General features: G+C 39.0%; 2 protein-coding genes across 2 annotated transcripts in view; one reads left to right on the plus strand and one right to left on the minus strand.

The window, feature by feature from the left end:
• LOC129425969 (uncharacterized) overlaps positions 1 to 20,572 on the minus strand; it is a 50,872-nt gene that overhangs the window by 16,999 nt on the left and 13,301 nt on the right. The window contains exons 3-5 of the mRNA XM_073864958.1: positions 17,946 to 18,095; positions 15,312 to 15,472; positions 167 to 346 (exon numbers count right to left, since the gene is read on the minus strand). Coding sequence (XP_073721059.1) covers positions 167 to 346; positions 15,312 to 15,472; positions 17,946 to 18,095 — 491 coding nt within the window. The remainder of the gene's footprint in view (positions 1 to 166; positions 347 to 15,311; positions 15,473 to 17,945; positions 18,096 to 20,572) is intronic.
• Positions 8,091 to 13,408, plus strand: LOC129436632 (uncharacterized). The gene is made up of 2 exons (XM_073865129.1): positions 8,091 to 12,574; positions 12,648 to 13,408. Exon 1 carries the CDS (start codon positions 9,656 to 9,658, stop codon positions 10,907 to 10,909), a length of 1,254 nt encoding a protein of 417 aa, XP_073721230.1. The 5' UTR covers positions 8,091 to 9,655; the 3' UTR covers positions 10,910 to 12,574; positions 12,648 to 13,408.

Below are 20,572 nucleotides of genomic sequence, written 5' to 3' on the forward strand. Positions count from 1 at the left end.
ATATATATATATATATATATATATATATATATATATGTAAATGACTGAGTAAACGGTGGTCATAGATGCCGGTGGTCGTTGGTCAGGCATCAGCTGGGCATCACGTTCTGCCGGTATATATATATATTAACCCACACATTTGGTATATAAATTTATGATATTCTACCTCTAAGCTTTGTTTTTGGATGAGGAAGGCATCAACTAATCCTCTGCAGTCGAGAGGGTTTAAAGTCTTCTGCAAGCGATCCATCAGCACCTGTATTTCAGCATGGTATTTCTCCCCACTTTCTATTAGCAGTCTCCAGGTCTTCAGCCACGGCCTAAGCACTGGAAACACGTTGTAGATCTGCATGTCGAGCCACACGATAAAGTACAACATAAACATCAAAACTGTCTTTTCACAATTCTGCATTGTTGTAAAATTTACAGAACAATTATGCAAATTTAATGCAGCTTTACAGTAAATACATGTTACTACAGACAGTAGAGACATACAGTATTTGTTTTAAAGGTGTAATGTGTTTTTAGCTGCATCTACTGGTATAATTGCGAATTAACCAACCACAATTTCAAAACGCAAAGACAAGCTAAGGTAGCTGCCACATAGGCTGTTTCTCAATACCAAGAACAAAAAATAATGGACTTGCGTTCTCATGGAGATCGGTCTTGCTAGGAAACCTTGGAAGAACGAACTCAGAAGGTCAGAAGAACACACTTGTGAGAATTGAGATGTGTGCGATCTTCCTGTTGGTCACCTGTCCTCCGCCATTGTTTTGCCGCAAAGACTTCTGGGGCATAAAGCGATTTCGGTGCGCAAGTCTGCACTTGATGCACCCTCGATATCAAGAACACATCCCGGTATTTTCATGCGCCCTCTGTACTTGCGTTCTTGAGAATTGACCTATGGCTAAGCCACGCCCCCTCCACTCACTCTGACAAACAATCAACATTCGGTGACAGGCGCTACGGCAGCTGTCACAGGAGGATAGGGCTGTCACAATGATTAAATAATCATGATTTCTGATCACTGCAATGATTGCACATCTCTCTAAAAAACACAAGGGGGAGCTGCAGCGCCTGTATAAACGAGATTGTATCAGAGTACTTTTAAATATGTGTTATAATATTTACTCCCAGATAAACCTTGCAAAATATTTAATTTAATTTCATGAACAAACCAAAAATGTATGAGAATTAAATGTCAAAGTAAAAAAAAAACAGTCAATTAATCATTATACCTGTCAAAGATCTAAAATTTTTCAATTAACCGGAATAATCGTCACAATTTCTTAGACAATTAACCATTAGCCAAATTTCATAATCGTGACAGCTTTTGGAGGCAATTGGGGACTTTTGGAGACAGAAAGATTATATATCATCAAGACTATATATCATCTCGAAGTCACCAAAAGGGCCTTAACTTATGGAGTGAGATATTTCTTTGTTTCTTTATTACATGCGATAAATTAAATGATCTGAGAGAAATAAAACTATTTGAAAGAAAAAGTTATCACACTGATAGCAAAGAAGCATTTCATGAGAAAAAAAAGAATATTTGAGAGGAAAAGTTTTCATACCAATAGCAAAAAATAATAATATTTGAGACTAAAAAAAGTTTTGAGAGAAAGTATTTTCTCATGATAGAACATAAAAAATATAAATTTGAAATTTTTTAAATTATTTCTGAGAAAAAAATCTCTCAAGTATATGTTTTTTGCTATTAGTGTGAAAACATTTTCTCTAAAAAAAAAGTGTTTCTATCAAAACGCTTTTCTTTGCTCTCGTTGCAATTTCTTGCTCTCGTGTCAGGATTTTGCTTTCTCTGTGAAAATTGTGTCATGGGCGAGGCCACGTTCCTATTGGCCAGTCAGGTAAGCATCGTCTTGTCTTGGGAATCGAACTGAATCATTACACCGTTGTTCGGTTCACCTAGATAGATGCCGTTTCCGCTTTTAGTTGAGCACGGACACTCTAATGTTTGAGTAAGATGATGACACACAACTCGATGGATAGCTGGCTGAGCAAGTTCACAGCACTGAAGATTAAACATAAAAAAATGAAATGGTACTCTTATTCATGAATGAATGTGTATTATAATATTAGCTTCCTAATCGCGAATTAGCCATCATGCTAGGTAAACTTGCAAATGCCAAATTAATGTTTTGATTCACTCCTTAACTTAGTGAGTAGTGATCTAGTTTCTACCTTTGCACTTGCTAGCCTTAAAGCACCTGAAGAGTAACTGCTTGTTCATCATATACAACCTCCTGTACAACTTTCAACCAATGTTAGTGTGCATGGAAGGTGGCAATGCCACCCGTCCCGTGAAGCACGGAATCGTCAAATCAAATCAATACGGGACGCGATTTGTCCCATATTTTACATACACTCTTAAAACGAATGTGTTAAATTGAGATATCTTTCTTATAAGGACAACACATCTAGTGTTTTATTTACATGAATTCAAAATCAATACGAAATAACACATAATGTGTTGAATAGTTTAACACAAAACCATGTGTTAAAATTAACACACCCAGTGTTGTTCCAAACATAACACAATGATGTGTTAAATTGTGACAAGTGACAATGTGACAAGAATTACACTTATAAAAAAAGTAGGTCTGACATGCTCCAATAGTCATCTCTTCATTCATTTCAGAAAGCCTCTATAGTCTATTTTCCTTATAGTTTCAGGTAAGCTTAAGCTTCTGATTGCAAAGCAGTTGGGAAGTTTTTGAATAAATCAAGTCCAAGTGAATGACATCAGAGGAGCGCAAGAAAAATTTGAGACAGCTATGAACTTGACAGAGAACCTTCCTGCGCCTCGTCCATTAATTGTATATAGCAGGAAAAGTTAAGTCTTCTCAGCATGAGAAATACAAGGTGTGGTGTGTGACCTTGTGAACTGACTGAAATGCGTGTGTCTCACTGTGAATGCGTGAGACTCAAGTATTTTTTCCCCAATACTTTTTTGAGTATCAAAGCATATGTTTAATCTATAATTACTAAGTTATGGATCTGTTAATTTAATAAAAATATGGTTCACATCTTAAGTTCCTCCAAAGCTTTTTTTTGTGGTGGTGGTTGAGGAGATTCCCCCATATACTTAAAGCGCTTTGAGTGTTGCAGAAAAGCGCTAAATAAGTGTAACAAATTATTATTATTATTATTATTACTTTGTTGCCCTATTTATTATTGTCATAGCTGTGTATTCAATATGACCACTTAAAGGCGGAGTCCATGATGTTTGAAAGCCAATGTTGATATTTGAAATCACCTAAACAAACACGCCCCTACCCCAATAGAATCTGGACCTTCTGTTGATAGACTCGCCCCACACATACGCAACCCGGCATTTGATTTGATTTGATTGGCTATAAGTGTGTTTTGGTAGTCGGCCCGTCTTTTTCAAACTGTTTTTCAAACATCGTGGACTCCGCCTTTAAGTTGTGATATTGAGAGACTGAGTGCATCTGTTCACACTGATTTCAATAGCAGCTATCTTATTATAATGGTATCAATGTTAATATTTTTATGAAAACAAAAAAACACATTTAAGTTATGATATACCACCACTGGCACGTACGACATCGGGAAATGTGGTCACCGTAGCCCCGACTTGTGTGGTCCCCCCGCGCTGCGGCAGCTAGGCGTCCCTTATTTTTCTGTACTTCCTCCATGCACACTAACGTTGGTTGAAAGTTGTACATGAGGTTGTATATGATGAACAAGCAGTTACTCTTCAGGTGCTTTGAGGCTAGCAAGTGCAAAGGTAGAAACTAGATCACTACTCACTAAATAAGGAGTGAATCAAAACATTCATTTGGCATTTGCAAGTTTACCTAGCATGATGGCTAATTAGCGATTATCAAGCTAATAATATAATACACATAATATAATACCCGACTGGCCAATAGGAACGTGACCCCGCCCATGACACAATTTTCACAGAGAAAGCAAAATCCTGACACGAGAGCAAGAAATTGGATCGAGAGCAAAGAAAAGCGTTTTGATAGAAACACTTTTTTTAGAGAAAATGTTTTCACACTAATAGCAAAAAACATATACTTGAGAGATTTTTTTTCTCAGAAATAATTAAAAAAATTTCAAATTTATATTTTTTATGTTCTATCATGAGAAAATACTTTCTCTCAAAACTTTTTTTTTTGTCTCAAATATTATTATTTTTTGCTATTGGTATGAAAACTTTTTCTCTCAAATATTCTTTTTTTTTCTCATGAAATGCTTCTTTGCTATCAGTGTGATAACTTTTTCTTTCAAATTGTTTTATTTCTCTCAGATCATTTAATTTATCACATGTAATAAAGACACATATCTCGCTCCATATTAACTATGCATTGGAGGGTTATATTAATAATTTTATTGTTGAGAAGTTAATGAAAAGCTTTAGCTCCAGGCAAAAATGTACAGGTCACAGTGTTAACGCAATAAACCGCATATCGTTGCCATCATGATCAAATTAAATATGTACAGGTCTAAGTTGCATATGTTTCCAGAACAAGCCCTTTTACCATCTTTACCAAGAGTAACTTACCTCTCCTTTAGCTTGGTGCTACAGTATTTACATGAATCATTCAGCACAACATTGCTATTACAAATAACATTTGTTATCTGGGTTATTTACAGATACGTTAAAGGAGCATTTCACCCATAGAAACATTCATCTTTATTGAAAGTGTGTCATATTTGTAGTCAGGGCCGGCGCCACGAGGGGGCGTAAGGGGGCGTCGCCCCCTCATCGGCACTCTCCCGCCCCCTCAGATCACCATTAATGTTGAATGGGATTTTAATGATAATATTTTATTTAAAAATCACATTTGCCTTGTTTATTGTCTTCCTAAAGTGGATTTTACGGTCTAATTATTTAACAAAACAAAAAAATCAAGTGTGCATGTATTCTACCGTGACATTAATAAACACACGCCCACTCCATGGCTTGTTACACTTCAAGCGGCGCCACTAGAACTGTGATGCGATGACGTCAAAGCGCGACGAGAGCGAGACGAAATTACACTTTGCATGATTCTCGAATCGTTCTCGCGGTACTTTGACGTCATCCGGCTGTCGGTTCTTGCAGCGCCGCATGGAGTTTAACAAGCCTATTGTGTTGAAGGCTTGACGCACGTCGACAATGAGCCCGCGTTCTCAGTCTCAGCGGTAAGTCAAGATGTCGAAGTGCGAAAGTATATCAAAAGTTACAGAAAGGAGTGGGAGAGTGACCCGGGCCTGCCCTGTAGCAATGGATATATGTAAAATAGCGCTGCAAATTCTGCAAACCGGACTCCGGATTATCACACATCAATTAATGCCGTGGCGTGGATTATTATCGGAGCATTTCAGGTGCACAGAACCAAATGTTCGGCTGTCATGTCAATTCTGGCACAATGAACTTCAGCCAGACTGTACATAGTTTCGAAAAGTTCAGATGTTTATGTTCTTCAGCATCCTTGCAAGTTAAAGTACAACCTATTATTGTTCTGCATTTAACGTTAAAGGTAAGCATACGATCTCTCTCTCACACACACCTGTTTATCAGAAGTAAAATACGTGTATTATTATTAATATTAATAGATAACAAACAGACATTGAATTTATAATTAACGAATAGGTATTTGAATTAGTCTATCCTAAAGCAGCTAAATGTGTAAACGAGTTATTGTCATTTTGCTATTGTGGTTCTCTATCTGCTGGTGTTTAATCGCTAGCTTATGGTGCATTACTTGTGGCAGTTAAAATAACTACGTTAAATGATCAAATTGAACCAAAATTTTGATAAAATGTTGCGTTTGGACCGTTTTTGCGCTAGAAACCATTTGCAAACACTGTCCCCCACCATTACGTAAAAATTATTTGCACTACGGACTACGTCTGGGTCTGAACTTCAAATGAGCAATGTTGTGCTGTTAAGTAACATTAGGTATGCTTTTTTGTTGTTGTATATAGTAAAAGTGTTCAGATCATGTACGTTGCTCACTATAGCTGTAGTTTTTGTGGTTGTATTACAGAGATGTTTGTTTATAACACGTTAAAGCTTAAGGGACGTACCAAAGCTATATGTATTTTCTAGCTTGGGGAATTAAATGCATTTTGTGTGATCGCCCCCTCTGGTATTTAAGACGCCCCCTCATCAGCGCTCGGCTGGCGCCGGCACTGTTTGTAGTCGAAATGTAACATACATTTAGAATTTGGTGCCTATTTGACCGAGAAAAGGGGTGTTTGTAGTCTCACTCCCTCAACAAAGATACTGGACTTCCTTCTTTCAATGATGCAAAATGATTATTTTTACATCATTGAAAGAAGGAAGTGCAACACTGAAATCTGTATTTCTCCTGTCTCAGCGGCAACTGAGAAAATAATGCATGACCATTCAAAAACATGACTGGGGTTCTAACTATACAAAGCTAAATGCAAATGGGTGAAGTGTCCCTTTAATGAAGCTAAGTGACATGATGTACAACGCAGCTAGAAGCTAACGTTAACATTTTCGAATGTTAGGCTAACGTTACGTTAGAGATGTTACAGATAACGTTCAAATACATTGTTGACTTAGCTTAGAACAGATGTAGACATCCTTGTTTAATTTATCCACGTTTAGTTGGTGTTGTGGTCTACTGCATAACCTAATTCAGAGCAGACACTTAGGGGCAGTTTCCCGGACAGGGATTAGACTAGTCCTAGACTAAAATAAATGTAAGAGCTGTCCAAACTGAAAACAACTTGCACTGACATATCTTAAAATACATCAGTGCCCTTTATTTTGCCTCAAAATGTACGCCAGTAATGTTTGTAGTAAGGCATGTTTGTTAAGACTAGTTATATTTCCTAATTAATCCAAGGCCTAGTCGGGGTTTAAGCTAATCTCTGTCTGTGAACCACCCCTTAAAGTTATCTCGGTTGAGATGTGGCTTGGGAAAGGGTAAAAAATACACGACGTCGCCCATCCTCTCGGGATACCTTGTGTCTGAGTTGCATGTACCCCATGCACACCGTTTGAACATTTTAAACTTAAAATGACAAGAAAATACATAAAAACGAAGGAAACTAACTGCAATGCATTTCAATGGACATATAAGCAGAGAATGTACGAGTGTATTGAGTTAGCTATGCGCACTGTTATTGGCTCATCGCGTTTGAAGGCGTGGTTTAGCCATAAGTCAATTGGAATTAAACTTTGACGGTTAATGATGAGAACACAAGGACGCAAGAACGCTAAAGAACGCATATTAAGAAACAGCCATAGTCTCAGCCTCAGACGTCACGCCCACAGAATGTTGGCTAAATGTCTGATGTGTATTGTACACTTAACTGGAAACCCTGTGGGAATATCAAAGTCGTCTTCTGATTTGTTAAAATAAACCGGAATTCCGAGAGAAGCGAGTGTCAAGATTATTCTCGGTCCCCCGGGAAACAAAGCTCTGACATTCGTAGGACGAAGAGAATAAGTTGTGTTTACATGGCTAATAATGAGCAGTTATCATGATCAGCTAAAATTTGCATTCTCAAAAATATAAATGTTTCTGGTATAGACTCTCTAAAAGACGTCCCGAATTGGTTGTAGGTGTTAATAAGTTGAGAGATATGCTTCAAACAGATGTTTACTGGGAGCATATCATTGGAGTGGCTGTTGATAAAGTGCACATCGTTGTTCTATGGCGAGTAATGATGTTTATTTAGATGCTATTTGACAAGACAAAACAAACAGTGATTGGTTATTTGACATGTCGTTCAAACGGCCTCATGGGAGGGTATTGGCCAAAAAAGCAGCGAAAAACACCAGACCTTGTACGCGAGACTAGCTGCCACAAAAAAAAAAAAACCATGTTGTCTGATATTACATTGTAGTGCTGCATAATAAATAACGCAACTTATCATTTGCAAAATAAAAGTTTTTTTATAATATGTGTGTGTGTGTTGCGTTTATAATAATTATGTGTTTATAAATACACACACATACATGCATGATTTTATATATAATATAAATAAATGAAAAATTATATACACATGTAAATATTTCATACATGTATGTGTGTTTTATATATACATAATTATTATACACAGTACACACATATATGATGTAAACAAAACAAAAATTATTCTGCAAACATTAAGTTGCTATGATTAATTGCTATGCAGCCCTACAACACAGCGATTAAATGTGCTCTATAGAGCAGTTTGTCCTTAATTTTACTGTGGAAACATGGCAGTGACTTCCATGTATGGGGGCAGCGGTGTATGGAGATAAAAACGGCGCATTCTAAAGTTATAAAAACTTAATGGTTAAATAGGTAAAGTCTTTATACACCACTGATAATTGGGCTGGACCAGAATATACGAGTTTTCAAATGTTTATTCCGTGGGTTGACTTTTGATTTTCAGTTTTGAGATTCTTTTTTACATTATTAGCGTTAATGTAGCCTGACGTTGTCATACTAATTTCTAGTTAGAATTTCAGTCTGATACCGCTCCCATTGGGCTGTAATTACGGGTCGTGTTTCAACAGAACCAGGACAAAACATGTCTCTGCACTCAAATGAATAGAACTACAACCAATCAGAGCAACCGAGTGAGTGAAGTATGTTGAAATAACGTCTGTCCTTTTGCGGCTTGAACTGCTAGCTATTTTGCTACAAATGAGACTAACATTATGATTATACTAAGTCTGAGTTAGCGAACGTACATCAACACCTACTATGTTCACAACATTTTATTCATATCACGACATTGTGATCAACATGTATGTACATGTTTGTATTTTTGAAAGAAAAATGTTTTTGCGTGGTTTTTGAAAAAGCGAAATTTTTAAGTCACTGATATAAGTCCACAAAACTGATACTTAACATGTTTTAACAAGACTTTTCAAAACAGGATCTAGTAGTCTAGAGTTTTTTCTTTAAAATGATGTGAAAATCATTTGGCCTACTCATTCACATAAAACAATATATTGATTTATAATTTCTAAGACACTTTTGCTGGGGAAAGGCTGAATGCGTGGAGGCGGGAAAGCTCCTGAATAATCAGTGATTGACAGCTGAGTTGAATAATGAGCCACATAATGAGCCTTGTGGGAATGTTCAACAGTAGTAAAACCATGAAAAGGTTTACTTGGTAATTTATAACAAAAAAATGTAATAGAATGTGAACACTGTAATGGTTTTGTTCTGTGTTTGCTTGTATTCTGTGTATTTTTGTATTTTGTACTTGTATTTTGTTACTCTGCTCTGTTCGGACTTTTATTTTGAAATTCATCATGCCATGTCACGATTCACACTTCCTGTCTGTTTTGTATAAGTCACTTCCTGTACACCAGTTCCTGGCTGATTATTACATCGCCACATTCTGTTTATCTGCCTGTATTCTGTTTGACCTGTTATCTGTATCTGTTCCTGTTTTGACCTGTGCCTGTTTCTGGATTTTGATTGTTACTCTGCCTGCCCTGAACCTGAGCCTGTATTTGGATTCTGATTTTGGATTAACCCTTTGGATTTGTTTGCTGGCCCTTATTGGGATTTTACACAATAAACACCTTTTGCACATGGATTCTCCTTCTCATCGCTTTCATTAAAGCACCCGTTACAGAATAATCAGCCCTAACCCGGAATCCAGCGAAGGTTTGTAATCTCCCACCAGCACCATGAAACCCATTTTTGCCCTGCTTGCACTACGCCAGAACCACCGTCCCATTGAGGAATATGTGAGTGATTTTTTGGACTTGAGTAATCAGGTACATTTTGACGAGGACACTTTAAAACCCATTTTTTATAATGCTCTTGATGAGTGGTTGCGTCTGTATATGCCTCATGATATGTCTGCCTGGTCCCTGGAGAGTTATATTGACTTTGCCCTGTTGTTGTGTGGCTCTCCCTTCACGGTGGGTGTTGCGGATAGCAAACCAGAGGCTATTCCCAACACGCCACGCCATGTCCTGCCTGTTATGCCCACACCTGTACCAGTTATGCCTGCTCTGTCCATGCCTGTTCCCAAAATGGCCGCTACCATGCTTGCTCCCAAAATGGCCGCCATCCTGCCTGTCCCTAAAATGGCCGCCACCCTGCCTGTTCCCAAAATGGCCGCCATCCTCCCTGTTTCTGCACCTGTACCTGTTTTTGAGAAAACCACCACCATTCCTGCACCTGTACTTCAGAGAGCCATCATCACCACCACACCTGCATTAATGAGAGCTATTGTACACCCTGCACCTTCCGTCAAGATGGCTGCCCTGCCTGAACTGACAACCCCAAAGGTATGTCTCATTGACTCAGTTATTTCAGAATTTGCCATAGCCCTTTGGTGCGTCTGGTCTGCCTTCTGCTCTGTTGTTCCAGAGGTTCCTCAAGGCCCTGAATCTGATCTGCCCGACTCATCTGATCTGCCCGACTCATCTGATCTGCCCGACTCATCTGATCTGCCCGACTCATCTGAGCTGCCCGACTCATCTGAGCTGCCCGACTCATCTGAGCTGCCCGACTCATCTGAGCTGGCCGTCCCGCCTGATTCGCCTGACCCGCCTGATTCGCCTGACCCGCCTGATTCGCCTGACCCGCCTGATTCGCCTGACCCGCCTGATTCACCTGTCCTGTCTGAATCATCTAATTCATCTGACTCGCCTGATTCATCTGACTCGCTCGCTTCATCTGATTCGTCTGTCCTGCCTGATTCACATGATTCGTCTGGCTCACCTGGCTCACCTGTCTTATCTGACTCACCTGGCTCATCTGATTCACCTGGCTCACCTGATTCATCTGATTTGTCTGGTCCACCACCTGGGACTTCGCCACCCTGGGCTTTGGAAGCTTTTCCAAGTTTTTTTTTTTTTTTGGGGGGGGGTAGTACCCGGACACAGGAAGGAGGCAGAGGACGCCGAGGCGGAGACCGAAGTGGACTCTGATCCTTCCTCTCCTTGTGTTCCAGGGCTATTCCTACCCCATGACCCAGGTCCTAGCCTGCCCCATGACCCAGGTCCTAGCCTGCCCCATGACCCAGGTCCTAGCCTGCCCCATGACCCAGGTCCTAGCCTGCCCCATGACCCAGGTCCTAGCCTGCCCCATGACCCAGGTCCTAGCCTGCCCCATGACCCAGGTCCTAGCCTGCCCCATGACCCAGGTCCTAGCCTGCCCCATGACCCAGGTCCTAGCCTGCCCCATGACCCAGGTCCTAGCCTGCCCCATGACCCAGGTCCTAGCCTGCCCCATGACCCAGGCCCGCATCAGCCCCATGACCCAGGCCCGCATCTGCCCCATGTTCCTGGACCATCCTGGCCATATGACCCAGGACCTCTCCTGAACTGCCCTGCCTTCCCCAAGAGGTCCTGGCCCACCCGCCCACCCTCTATTGGACTTTGTAATTTGTCTGTTGGGCTCCGGGAGTCGCCCTTTAGAGGGGGGTTTTTTAAATGGTTTTGTTCTGTGTTTGCTTGTATTCTGTGTATTTTTGTATTTTGTACTTGTATTTTGTTACTCTGCTCTGTTCGGACTTTTATTTTGAAATTCATCATGCCATGTCACGATTCACACTTCCTGTCTGTTTTGTATATAAGTCACTTCCTGTACACCAGTTCCTGGCTGATTATTACATCGCCACATTCTGTTTATCTGCCTGTATTCTGTTTGACCTGTTATCTGTATCTGTTCCTGTTTTGACCTGTGCCTGTTTCTGGATTTTGATTGTTACTCTGCCTGCCCTGAACCTGATCCTGTATTTGGATTCTGATTTTGGATTAACCCTTTGGATTTGTTTGCTGGCCCTTATTGGGATTTTACACAATAAACACCTTTTGCACATGGATTCTCCTTCTCATCGCTTTCATTAAAGCACCCGTTACAAACACACACACACAAACACATTTCTATTGAAATATTTTCTATTATATTTCTGAACAATATTTATGAGAAATAGGCCTTTTGTGCACATACAAAAAGTATATGTTTTTCTATACATGTCTACTTTGTTTCTTTTTAGCTTCCAGACTGTAGCAGTCAGAAATGTCATCTGCGTTTGTCCCGCGTTTGCCCACTGAGCAAAAACACGTCCAAAAGAAGTAATCATAATGTCATTGTCTACACTCTAAAAACCGTTGGGTAACAGACAATGCTTTTTTGTTTGAAGTGTAGTAAAAAACGTTTTTAACTTTTGTAAGGGATGCAACCGGCTGTTTTTGGCTCCAAATATTTTTTTAGCCGGTCTGTGTTATAGAAACAGAGCTGTAATATAAATGTGCTTCTGAATGGAAATGTCTTAAAAAATGACTCGATGCTATTTTATTGTCGTCTTACTGTCACCTGATAAAGTGCTATTTTAATCCTGCACGTCTACTACTGTTTACTGTAACCCCGGTAACGGTTGAATTTGCTCTTCAGCGACATCTACTGTCAAAGTAGAGTATTTATTCAGCGTGCCAGATGTGTTTGCTTTGAGATTTAATTCATTATTCTTTTCATTAAATGTAGACATTCATGGAGATGTTGCATTAAAAACCCTACAAAATGACCAGCAAGATGGTTAAGCCTTCCTACAGTACCAAGAGCCAAAGCAAACATTTATCAATTTTCAACCTGTAAGTATCATTTATGACACTTTTTTATCCTGTTTATGTGTGTATATTTACATTGTGAAAATTCTGTCTTAAGGTCAGAAAACAAACATAATTCAGTATTTGGAGGAGGAGGTATGACGAAGACCCCATGTCCTGCTATGGGATGAATTAGACTAATCACAAGCCTTTGTTATCAAGGGGAGGCATGGCCCAGGAGCAAGACCAGCAGTTGACACGTGCTTTAATATTTTTTACATTTTATACAGAATATCCCAAGCCTTTCACTACTGTTAAGTAGTTTCTGTAACATACAATACATTTTGTACCAGGTGATGTTTCCTGAACACACTGTCACCTGCTTAAAGGGACAGTTCCCCCAAAAATGAAAATTGTCATAATTTTCTTCCTCTCCTGTCGTTACAAACCAGTACACATTTTTTTGTTCTGATGACCACAAAGGAAGATATTTTGAGTAATGTTTGAAACCAAACAGATCATGAGCCCCATTGACTGTCATAGTAGGAAAAAAGAATACTATGAAAATGAATGGGGCTCATGATCGGTTTGATTTCAAACATTCTTTGAAATATACCTTTGTGGTTATCAAAATAAAGACTTATATACAGGTTTATAACAACATGAGAGAATGAAAATGATGACAAAATGTGTGAACTATGCTTTTAAGCAGTTTTTAGTTGGATAAGATGGAGTACATTTGTTCTTTTCTTATGTTTTTGTTTATTTATGTATGTATATATGTATGTGTGTATGTGTTTATGCTTCTATACATGTATGTATTTATACATTTAAATGCAGGTGCAAATGACTAAATGAAAATAAAGCATTAGAAATGTATTTGTAAGTTTTGTATTATTTATTTATAAAGCAAATAATAGTAATAAATAATAGTAATAAATAATAATAATAATAATAATAATAATAATAATAATGGGGTTAAAACAGCATTGCAAAAATAACCCAACAAATTGGTTATTTTTATAACCCAACAAACTGGTTATTTCATAACCCAACTAATTGGGTAAAACTTTCACCCCAATGCATTGGGTTAAAATAACCCAACAAAGGGTCGGTGCTATAGTAACCCACCATTGGGTTATTTATTGGGTTATTTTTAACCCAACTGTTTTTAGTATAAACAAACGGCTCCAGGGTGATAAACAAAGGTCTTCTGAGGGTAATCCGCGCGGTGTTGTTGTAGAAATATTTAAAACTTTATTAACGAAAATAAATACCTTCCGGTAGCACCGCCATCTTAGTCGCGTCCGCATTCAGGATGAGAGCTTACGCAGCCTACGGAGGCTACTCTGCTGCTACTTTGTGCCCCCGCCCTCCGAATTTGTTACACTTCACTATAAAAAGTGCGTAGACTATGCTTATACTCTCTCCTGAATGCGGACGCGACTTAGATGGCGGCGCTTTGGGTGGACCCCGTAACATTACATTTAATCAACTGAAAGATCTAAAACATTTTATAAAATATCTGAAAATGTGTTTATCTGAAAAACGATGGACATATGCAACTCGGACAGCTTGGGGGTGAGTAAATCATGGGTTTAATATAATTTTTGGCCGAACTATCCCTTTAAATCCCCCTTGGCCACAATAAAAGCCTTGGCTCTCCAGCACTTGTTCCAGCCGGGCTCTGCGTCTTTGTCTGGTTACATCTCAGGCTCTTCCGCCACCGTCTGCAGCTCTGTGTCCATCAGTCGGCACCCTGGCCTCCTCCATGATGGCTCCTTCCACTACTCCATGGCTTCTCATGTTCATGTGTCGCCTTGCTCAAGGCCCATCCTGGACTGCATCTTTCTTCCTCCTGGCAATCCATCTGCCTCCAGAACCCCTTCCTACTCTTCATTGCTCTAAACAGCGCAAGTTCGCAGGGATCATCTGCCTTCACTCACCGGACTACATTACCATAATCCTATGCACCCCCTCAACCACCATCTTTAAATTTTATACACACACGCACGCACACACACAGACACGCTCACCATTGTCTTTATTCATTGTCGGTTCTCGTCTATGTTGTGTGTATTTACCCGTAGTCTGTCAAATACAGTTCTGTTTAGTGTTACCTGTCGTCATCGTCCTCTTCATCCTTCATACATACTGTGACCCATAGTACAAAATGTCTCTGCACACCTATTGTTCTTGGATAGGTACATGTCAGCCAAGGGGATACGTATTTAAAATTTTAAAGCAGTAGGTGTGCACACTGTCAATATCCAGTACCTGAAAAAGTGTTGATGTCCAAACCCTTATGTAGTATATTTGGTGTTAAGACCATTTTGAACTGTGGCCTTAAGAAGTAAAATAGTACACCTGGTTTAAATGGAGTTCAACTTCAACATTATTAAAAATTTTATAAATGTCTTTTAGATGTCTGCAAAGACATCGAAAAACCCTGTAAGGATATCTTTAGGTGAGCATATATATTATATAGTATATTATATTAGTGAAACCAAACGCAACAACCAGACATTTTGATGCTGGGAAACCATTTTGAGTTGCCGACACGTTAGAACCACTTGGGAACAACTCCACTTCCGTTGCTAAAATGCGTGCGTAGGCTATTTGACCACGTGGGCTGTAAAAGGGTCCATTATTCAGGAGATCCTAAAAAGTTACACATTGCACCTTTAAAGAAAATAAATGAAACACAAGCTATTACTGCACATTTTTAAAGATGTGATCATATAAATACCACAAACATCATAATTAAGGCTAAAATGGGAACCTGTATGGAAGCAGAGCCCATCATGAGGATTAACTGGTTTGCCCTGTCAACCATTTCGTTAAACTTTGGGTCCTCATATTCGAACCGATCTCCAAAAACAATAGCTGAGATGATGTTAGAAATGGCATAATTAACTGGCTGGGTTGTATTAAAAGGATTTCCTGCAAGAGATACAGAAACGAACATCAGATTTTGTTAAACATCAGCACTCAAATTGGAATTTATAAACTGTACACTGTAGTTGATATACTATATATTTCGTGGGTTTATTCATTCACATTCACATTTTTTCACATACATATATTCATATAAACTTAAGATGAGCATGCATGTGAACTGGTCCCCAATGAAGCTATCTAAAGCTTATAATAGGGAGCCATGACAAGCCAGGGGAGAAAAAAAAGAAAAGAAAAAAGAAAAAGAAATGGAAATGTGTGGCCTACATATAATACATTTCATACATCACATTCATACAACAAAAGGAAGAAGATCCCATTTAACAGATACAATTTTGTTTAACAGTTTACCTTAAGGTTGAGAAGTTTATACTGACATACATACAGAGTGAGAAATAGTACGTACATCAGGAAGATGTATACAAGTTTAGTAGTTGTTTCTTGAGGTTTTGTTTAAAAGAAGAAATAGAGCTTAAGATTTTCAGACTTTCATCCAGCTCATTCCAAATCCGCGGTCCCCGGAACACTACACTCATACCAGTTCTTTTTAATCTCCGTTTTTTACCAGTAATGATATTCATGTTTCTAGTGAGGTAAGTGTGCCGGGGATGGTGGATTGGAACAAGTTCACATAGTCTGCTATTCAAACCAAAGACCACCTGATACATAGTACATGCATTGTAAAATATATTATATTCAGTTAGTCTTAAAAGACCATACCTAAAAAAAAATAGAGCGAGTTGACGCATTGAAATCAGACCATGATATGGCACGAATTATTTTTTTTTGTAGAATTTCTAATTTTTTTAAATGAGTAGAATAAGTATTGCACCATATAATATTACAGTAATTTAAATGTGGTTCAAAGAGGGTTTTATAAAGAATAAGTAGTATTGCGTGAGGAAGCAGGTGTCTAAGCTTAAGGAACAGACCAACATATTTTGATAGCTTTTTGACAAGATATTCAATATGGTGTTTAAAGTTTAGGTGATCATCTATAAAGACACCCAGGAATTTAGTCGTCTTCACTCTTTTTATTTCCTCTCCCCTTATTTTGATCGTGAAATTTGAATCCTCGAAATTAAGTTGTTTTTTATTTGGACAAAATATTATGTAGTTGGTTTTACTAACATTTATGGATAGTTTATTTACTTTGAACCAATTATCCACATTCTGAAGTTCTTTGTTGAGTAGTTGTTGAAGTTCAAATTCATTTTTGTGTGATAAGAACAAGTTAGTGTCATCTGCAAAGATTACTTTGTGGAGAATCTTTGAGGAATTTTCCAGATCATTAATGTAAATAATAAAGAGTAGAGGACCTAATATGGATCCTTGTGGAACACCATATTTAATGTATTTGTTTTCTGATGTCTGTTCATGAATAGTTACATATTGTTGCCTCTGGTGTAAGTAGCTCTTAAACCAATTCAGTGGTTGGCCTCTAATTCCATAATGATGCAGTTTGTACAGTAGTATGGTAAAGTCGATGGTATCGAAAGCCTTTGAAAGGTCTAAAAATACACCGATACCATATTCCCCCTTTTCAATTGCATCATTGATCTTTTCAGTAAGATCAAGGATCGCCATACAGGTGGTGTGTTTTTTTCTAAAGCCATACTGAGATGGGTTGAGTATGTTCAGTGTATTAAGATAATTAATAAGTCTATTATAAACCACTCTTTCCAATATTTTGGAAAGAGTTGGTAAGATGGATATGGGACGATAATTTGTTATGTCATTTTTATCACCAGATTTGAAAATTGGAATTATTTTTGCAATTTTTGTCATTTTGGGAACAGTTCCTGTAAGCAGTGAGATATTAATACAGTGTGTAAGTGGTTCAATTATTTCTTTGGCAATACTTTTTAATATTTTACTGCTAATTTCATCTTCTCCAGCAGAATTTGAGCTCTTCAGAGCCATTATGATATTAAGCAGTTCAGTCGCGTCTGTAGGCTTTAGGAAGAAGGAATTTGGATAGTTGCCTGACATATATTGTTTGTAAGAGACACTGTGTGGTTGAGTTATATTTTTTGAAAGATTAGCCCCTATTGATGCTAAGTAATTATTAAAATCATTTGCAAGATCCGTTTTATTAATTGTGTCTGGGAGCACAGTGTCTTTATGGCCCCTATTTAAAACATTATTAAGTATTTTCCATGATTTCTTGGAGTCTCCCTGCGAAGTTTTAATAAGTTCCGAATAGTGACTATATTTACTTTTCCTGATTATATATACCAGTTTATTCTTATAAACATTATATTTAGTTTTATTCTCTATATTTGGTTTTTTAACATATATTTGGTAGAGTTTATTCTTTTGTTTGATGGAGTTAAAGATTGCCCTTGTTAGCCAGGGTTTGTGTTCTACCCTACTGCGTGTAACAGTTTTTATAGGAATGGAGCAGCGAATAGAATCTGTTATTTCATTTACCAGGGAATCATATGCAGTTTTTTACCTTGGAAGGTCTCAAAAACTTCCCGCAGATATCGCGTCTCCTGAATAATTTTCTCTTGGCTCAGTTTCTTTCCCATCCCAAAGTCTTGAAGAGTTGAGAGAGAAAATTTTCTCAGGGTTTTCCACCTATCACCATTTGTAAACATGATTCCTTCAGAAAAAGAGCTTCTCTTAGTTTGTGTTTATGACATTTTCATACTGTTTGTTTGATATGTAATCGTTTACTCTGTAATAGCTTTTATAAGAGTTCAACTTACCCAGTTTAAAAAGCTTCCCATACCCACTTGCAGAGGTGCACATACAAAAGTTTGGTATCATTTTACGAGCCCATTCTCACCAAAATGCATACAAATGATACGCAGTGTGATTATCGTGCAATAGATACGCCAAATTCAGCTTTTGCATGAATATGATACGCCAGTCCCTCCCGTTCACTTATATGGCGCATTGTGTCGTTTTATTTATTGTTTTCTCATTTGTTTTCTATTTTTTTACCATTGTCGTGTCACGGAGTGACTTTTGAAGGGCGGAACGAAAGTGATGGAGATTAGTTCTGCCTGGACCATGATTCTCAAACACCAGTCACTTCCTCCAACTCCATGGCAACCCAAATCGGGTTTTATTAGCAACAGGTGTGAAAACGAGCGTGGCGATTGCTGATTGGGCAATTTAGAGAAGAGGAGACACACAAATAGAGCATCAGAAATACAGGATGACGCCGTTGACTTGGGGAGAACTTATTTCCGCCAAAGGCGGATGAAATTCATTGCCTTCTAAAGAGTCAGAAGGCCCCGTTAATCTGGCGATCGCACGGAAGCGAGTGGAAAGAGAACAGGGCTGAAGCAGACGAACGGAGTGCAGTTTTTATTCTAGCCGATACGGCGAGTGAGTTGGAGTGTTTGGGCAAGTGCAGCGGAAAGAAGGCGGAGGATATTGTTGGCTGGGCGAAGAAGGAATTGAGGAATTGGCAGGAATAGAGACCGGGCTGAGTATATTTAGATGAATACCTATCTGTGAACGATCTATGGAAATGTGTTACAACTTTTGAGTTATTGCAAGCAGGAAAACTCACCGGAAGTACTGCCGAAGGAGGCAGTTTCTTAGACAGTCACACGGCAGTGGCGAAATCATCTAGTAGCTGAAAGGGAGAGGAATAGAGACCTTGGGCCCTATCTTGCACCCAGCGCAATTGACTTTGTCAGTGACACATGTATCATTCATATTTTGCACCGGCGCACAGCAGGTTTTTCCCTCCACAGACGCACCTCGGTAAACTAGGGAATGAACTTGCGCTCCATGGGCGGTTCAGCGCAAAAAAGGAGGCGTGTTCCGGCGCAAACAATCCCTGATGCTATTTTGCAGTTTCAAAAAACAATTGCGCCACTGACCAAAAAAAACTAGTCTAAAGTCAGTTGCGCGTAGTTTATTATGCTATTTTAAGGGTGCATGCTTGACCATAATGTATAGCGTGCACAACGCGCACACACTTTGCTTATCTAATCTACACAGATGCAACTGTTATTTTTGCAAATCATTAATTGTTACAATAAAAAATATTAACACATGAGATAAGGGAAATCATAGTGGGAGCATTGTGGTGATAGTTTTTATTTATTGTGTCGTTGCGTTAAAAAATTCTCATGCAAATAACGATTAAAATATTTTCATAAGTTTGTTATGTGGCTGTATTAAGTTTATTTTATGTAAATAATAATTAAAATGTTTTAATAAGAAACCTTAATGTATATGAACTTGATTTGTAAGTTTACTTTGGGGTTGGACCTTGCTTGCGTTTCTTGGGTCCGATTTCAAAGCCCCCAAACACTTCAGCGGTGAGGGTGGACCCAGTGATGTCCTCTGCTGGCGTCAGGTCCTGTGTAGAGGCAGATCCACCTCCCGTTACACGGCGTGCCGGATTTATGCTGGCAAGCTTGAGATTCCCCCATCTCCTGACATCATTGTAGCGCTTGGCGCAATGATGGGGATGCCAGCTGATGAGACAATTGTGGCTATTTCCTCTCACGCCTGTTTAACCTACGCTGATTTGGGCGGGTTTCTCCTATCCCCATACAAATCAACTTCTCTGTCTTTGACTGCTCTTACAAGAACGTGGGTCTCCTCGGCTGTGAACCGCTCCTGGCGTGCGCCTGCACAGCAAAATCACCAGTGTTAAATGTACACTGCTGGTGTTTAAATGGGTACCACTGGTGATTTTGCTGTGTGGTAAATCCGTCATAATAATAACAACACGCCATGGAACTTGCGCCCTTGCGTTTAAAGGGAATGTTGGATAGCGTTCTGATTGGTTTATTTGACGTTACGCCCAAACCACACCTATGAAACGCACTTGCGTTTCAGATAGTTAAAATAGAGCCCCTTGTGTCAACAACAGTGTGAGTACCCCAAATCACTGCTCAGCAGCATAATCCTCTAAGCGAACATTGAGTCTTTGTGAGTTGTGGCATAGCATGTGAGTGGCCCCACTGTGGAAAGGAGTTGTGGGTGAGCCGGAAATAGCAAGCGAAGGAAGACGCAGGGGTGTTGTGACGGCAACATCTACATCTGATCATTCGCTGGTTCATTGTCTCAACGAATTTCAGGACGAGTCCCCAGCCAGACGTGGTTTTG

Source organism: Misgurnus anguillicaudatus, unplaced genomic scaffold (assembly GCF_027580225.2).
Source record: "Misgurnus anguillicaudatus unplaced genomic scaffold, ASM2758022v2 HiC_scaffold_29, whole genome shotgun sequence".
NCBI classification, from domain to species: domain Eukaryota; kingdom Metazoa; phylum Chordata; class Actinopteri; order Cypriniformes; family Cobitidae; genus Misgurnus; species Misgurnus anguillicaudatus.

Coding starts and splice junctions, on each gene's coding strand:
- LOC129436632 (XM_073865129.1), top strand. CDS start 9,656: ATGAAACCCATTTTTGCCCTGCTTGCACTACGCCAGAACCACCGTCCC.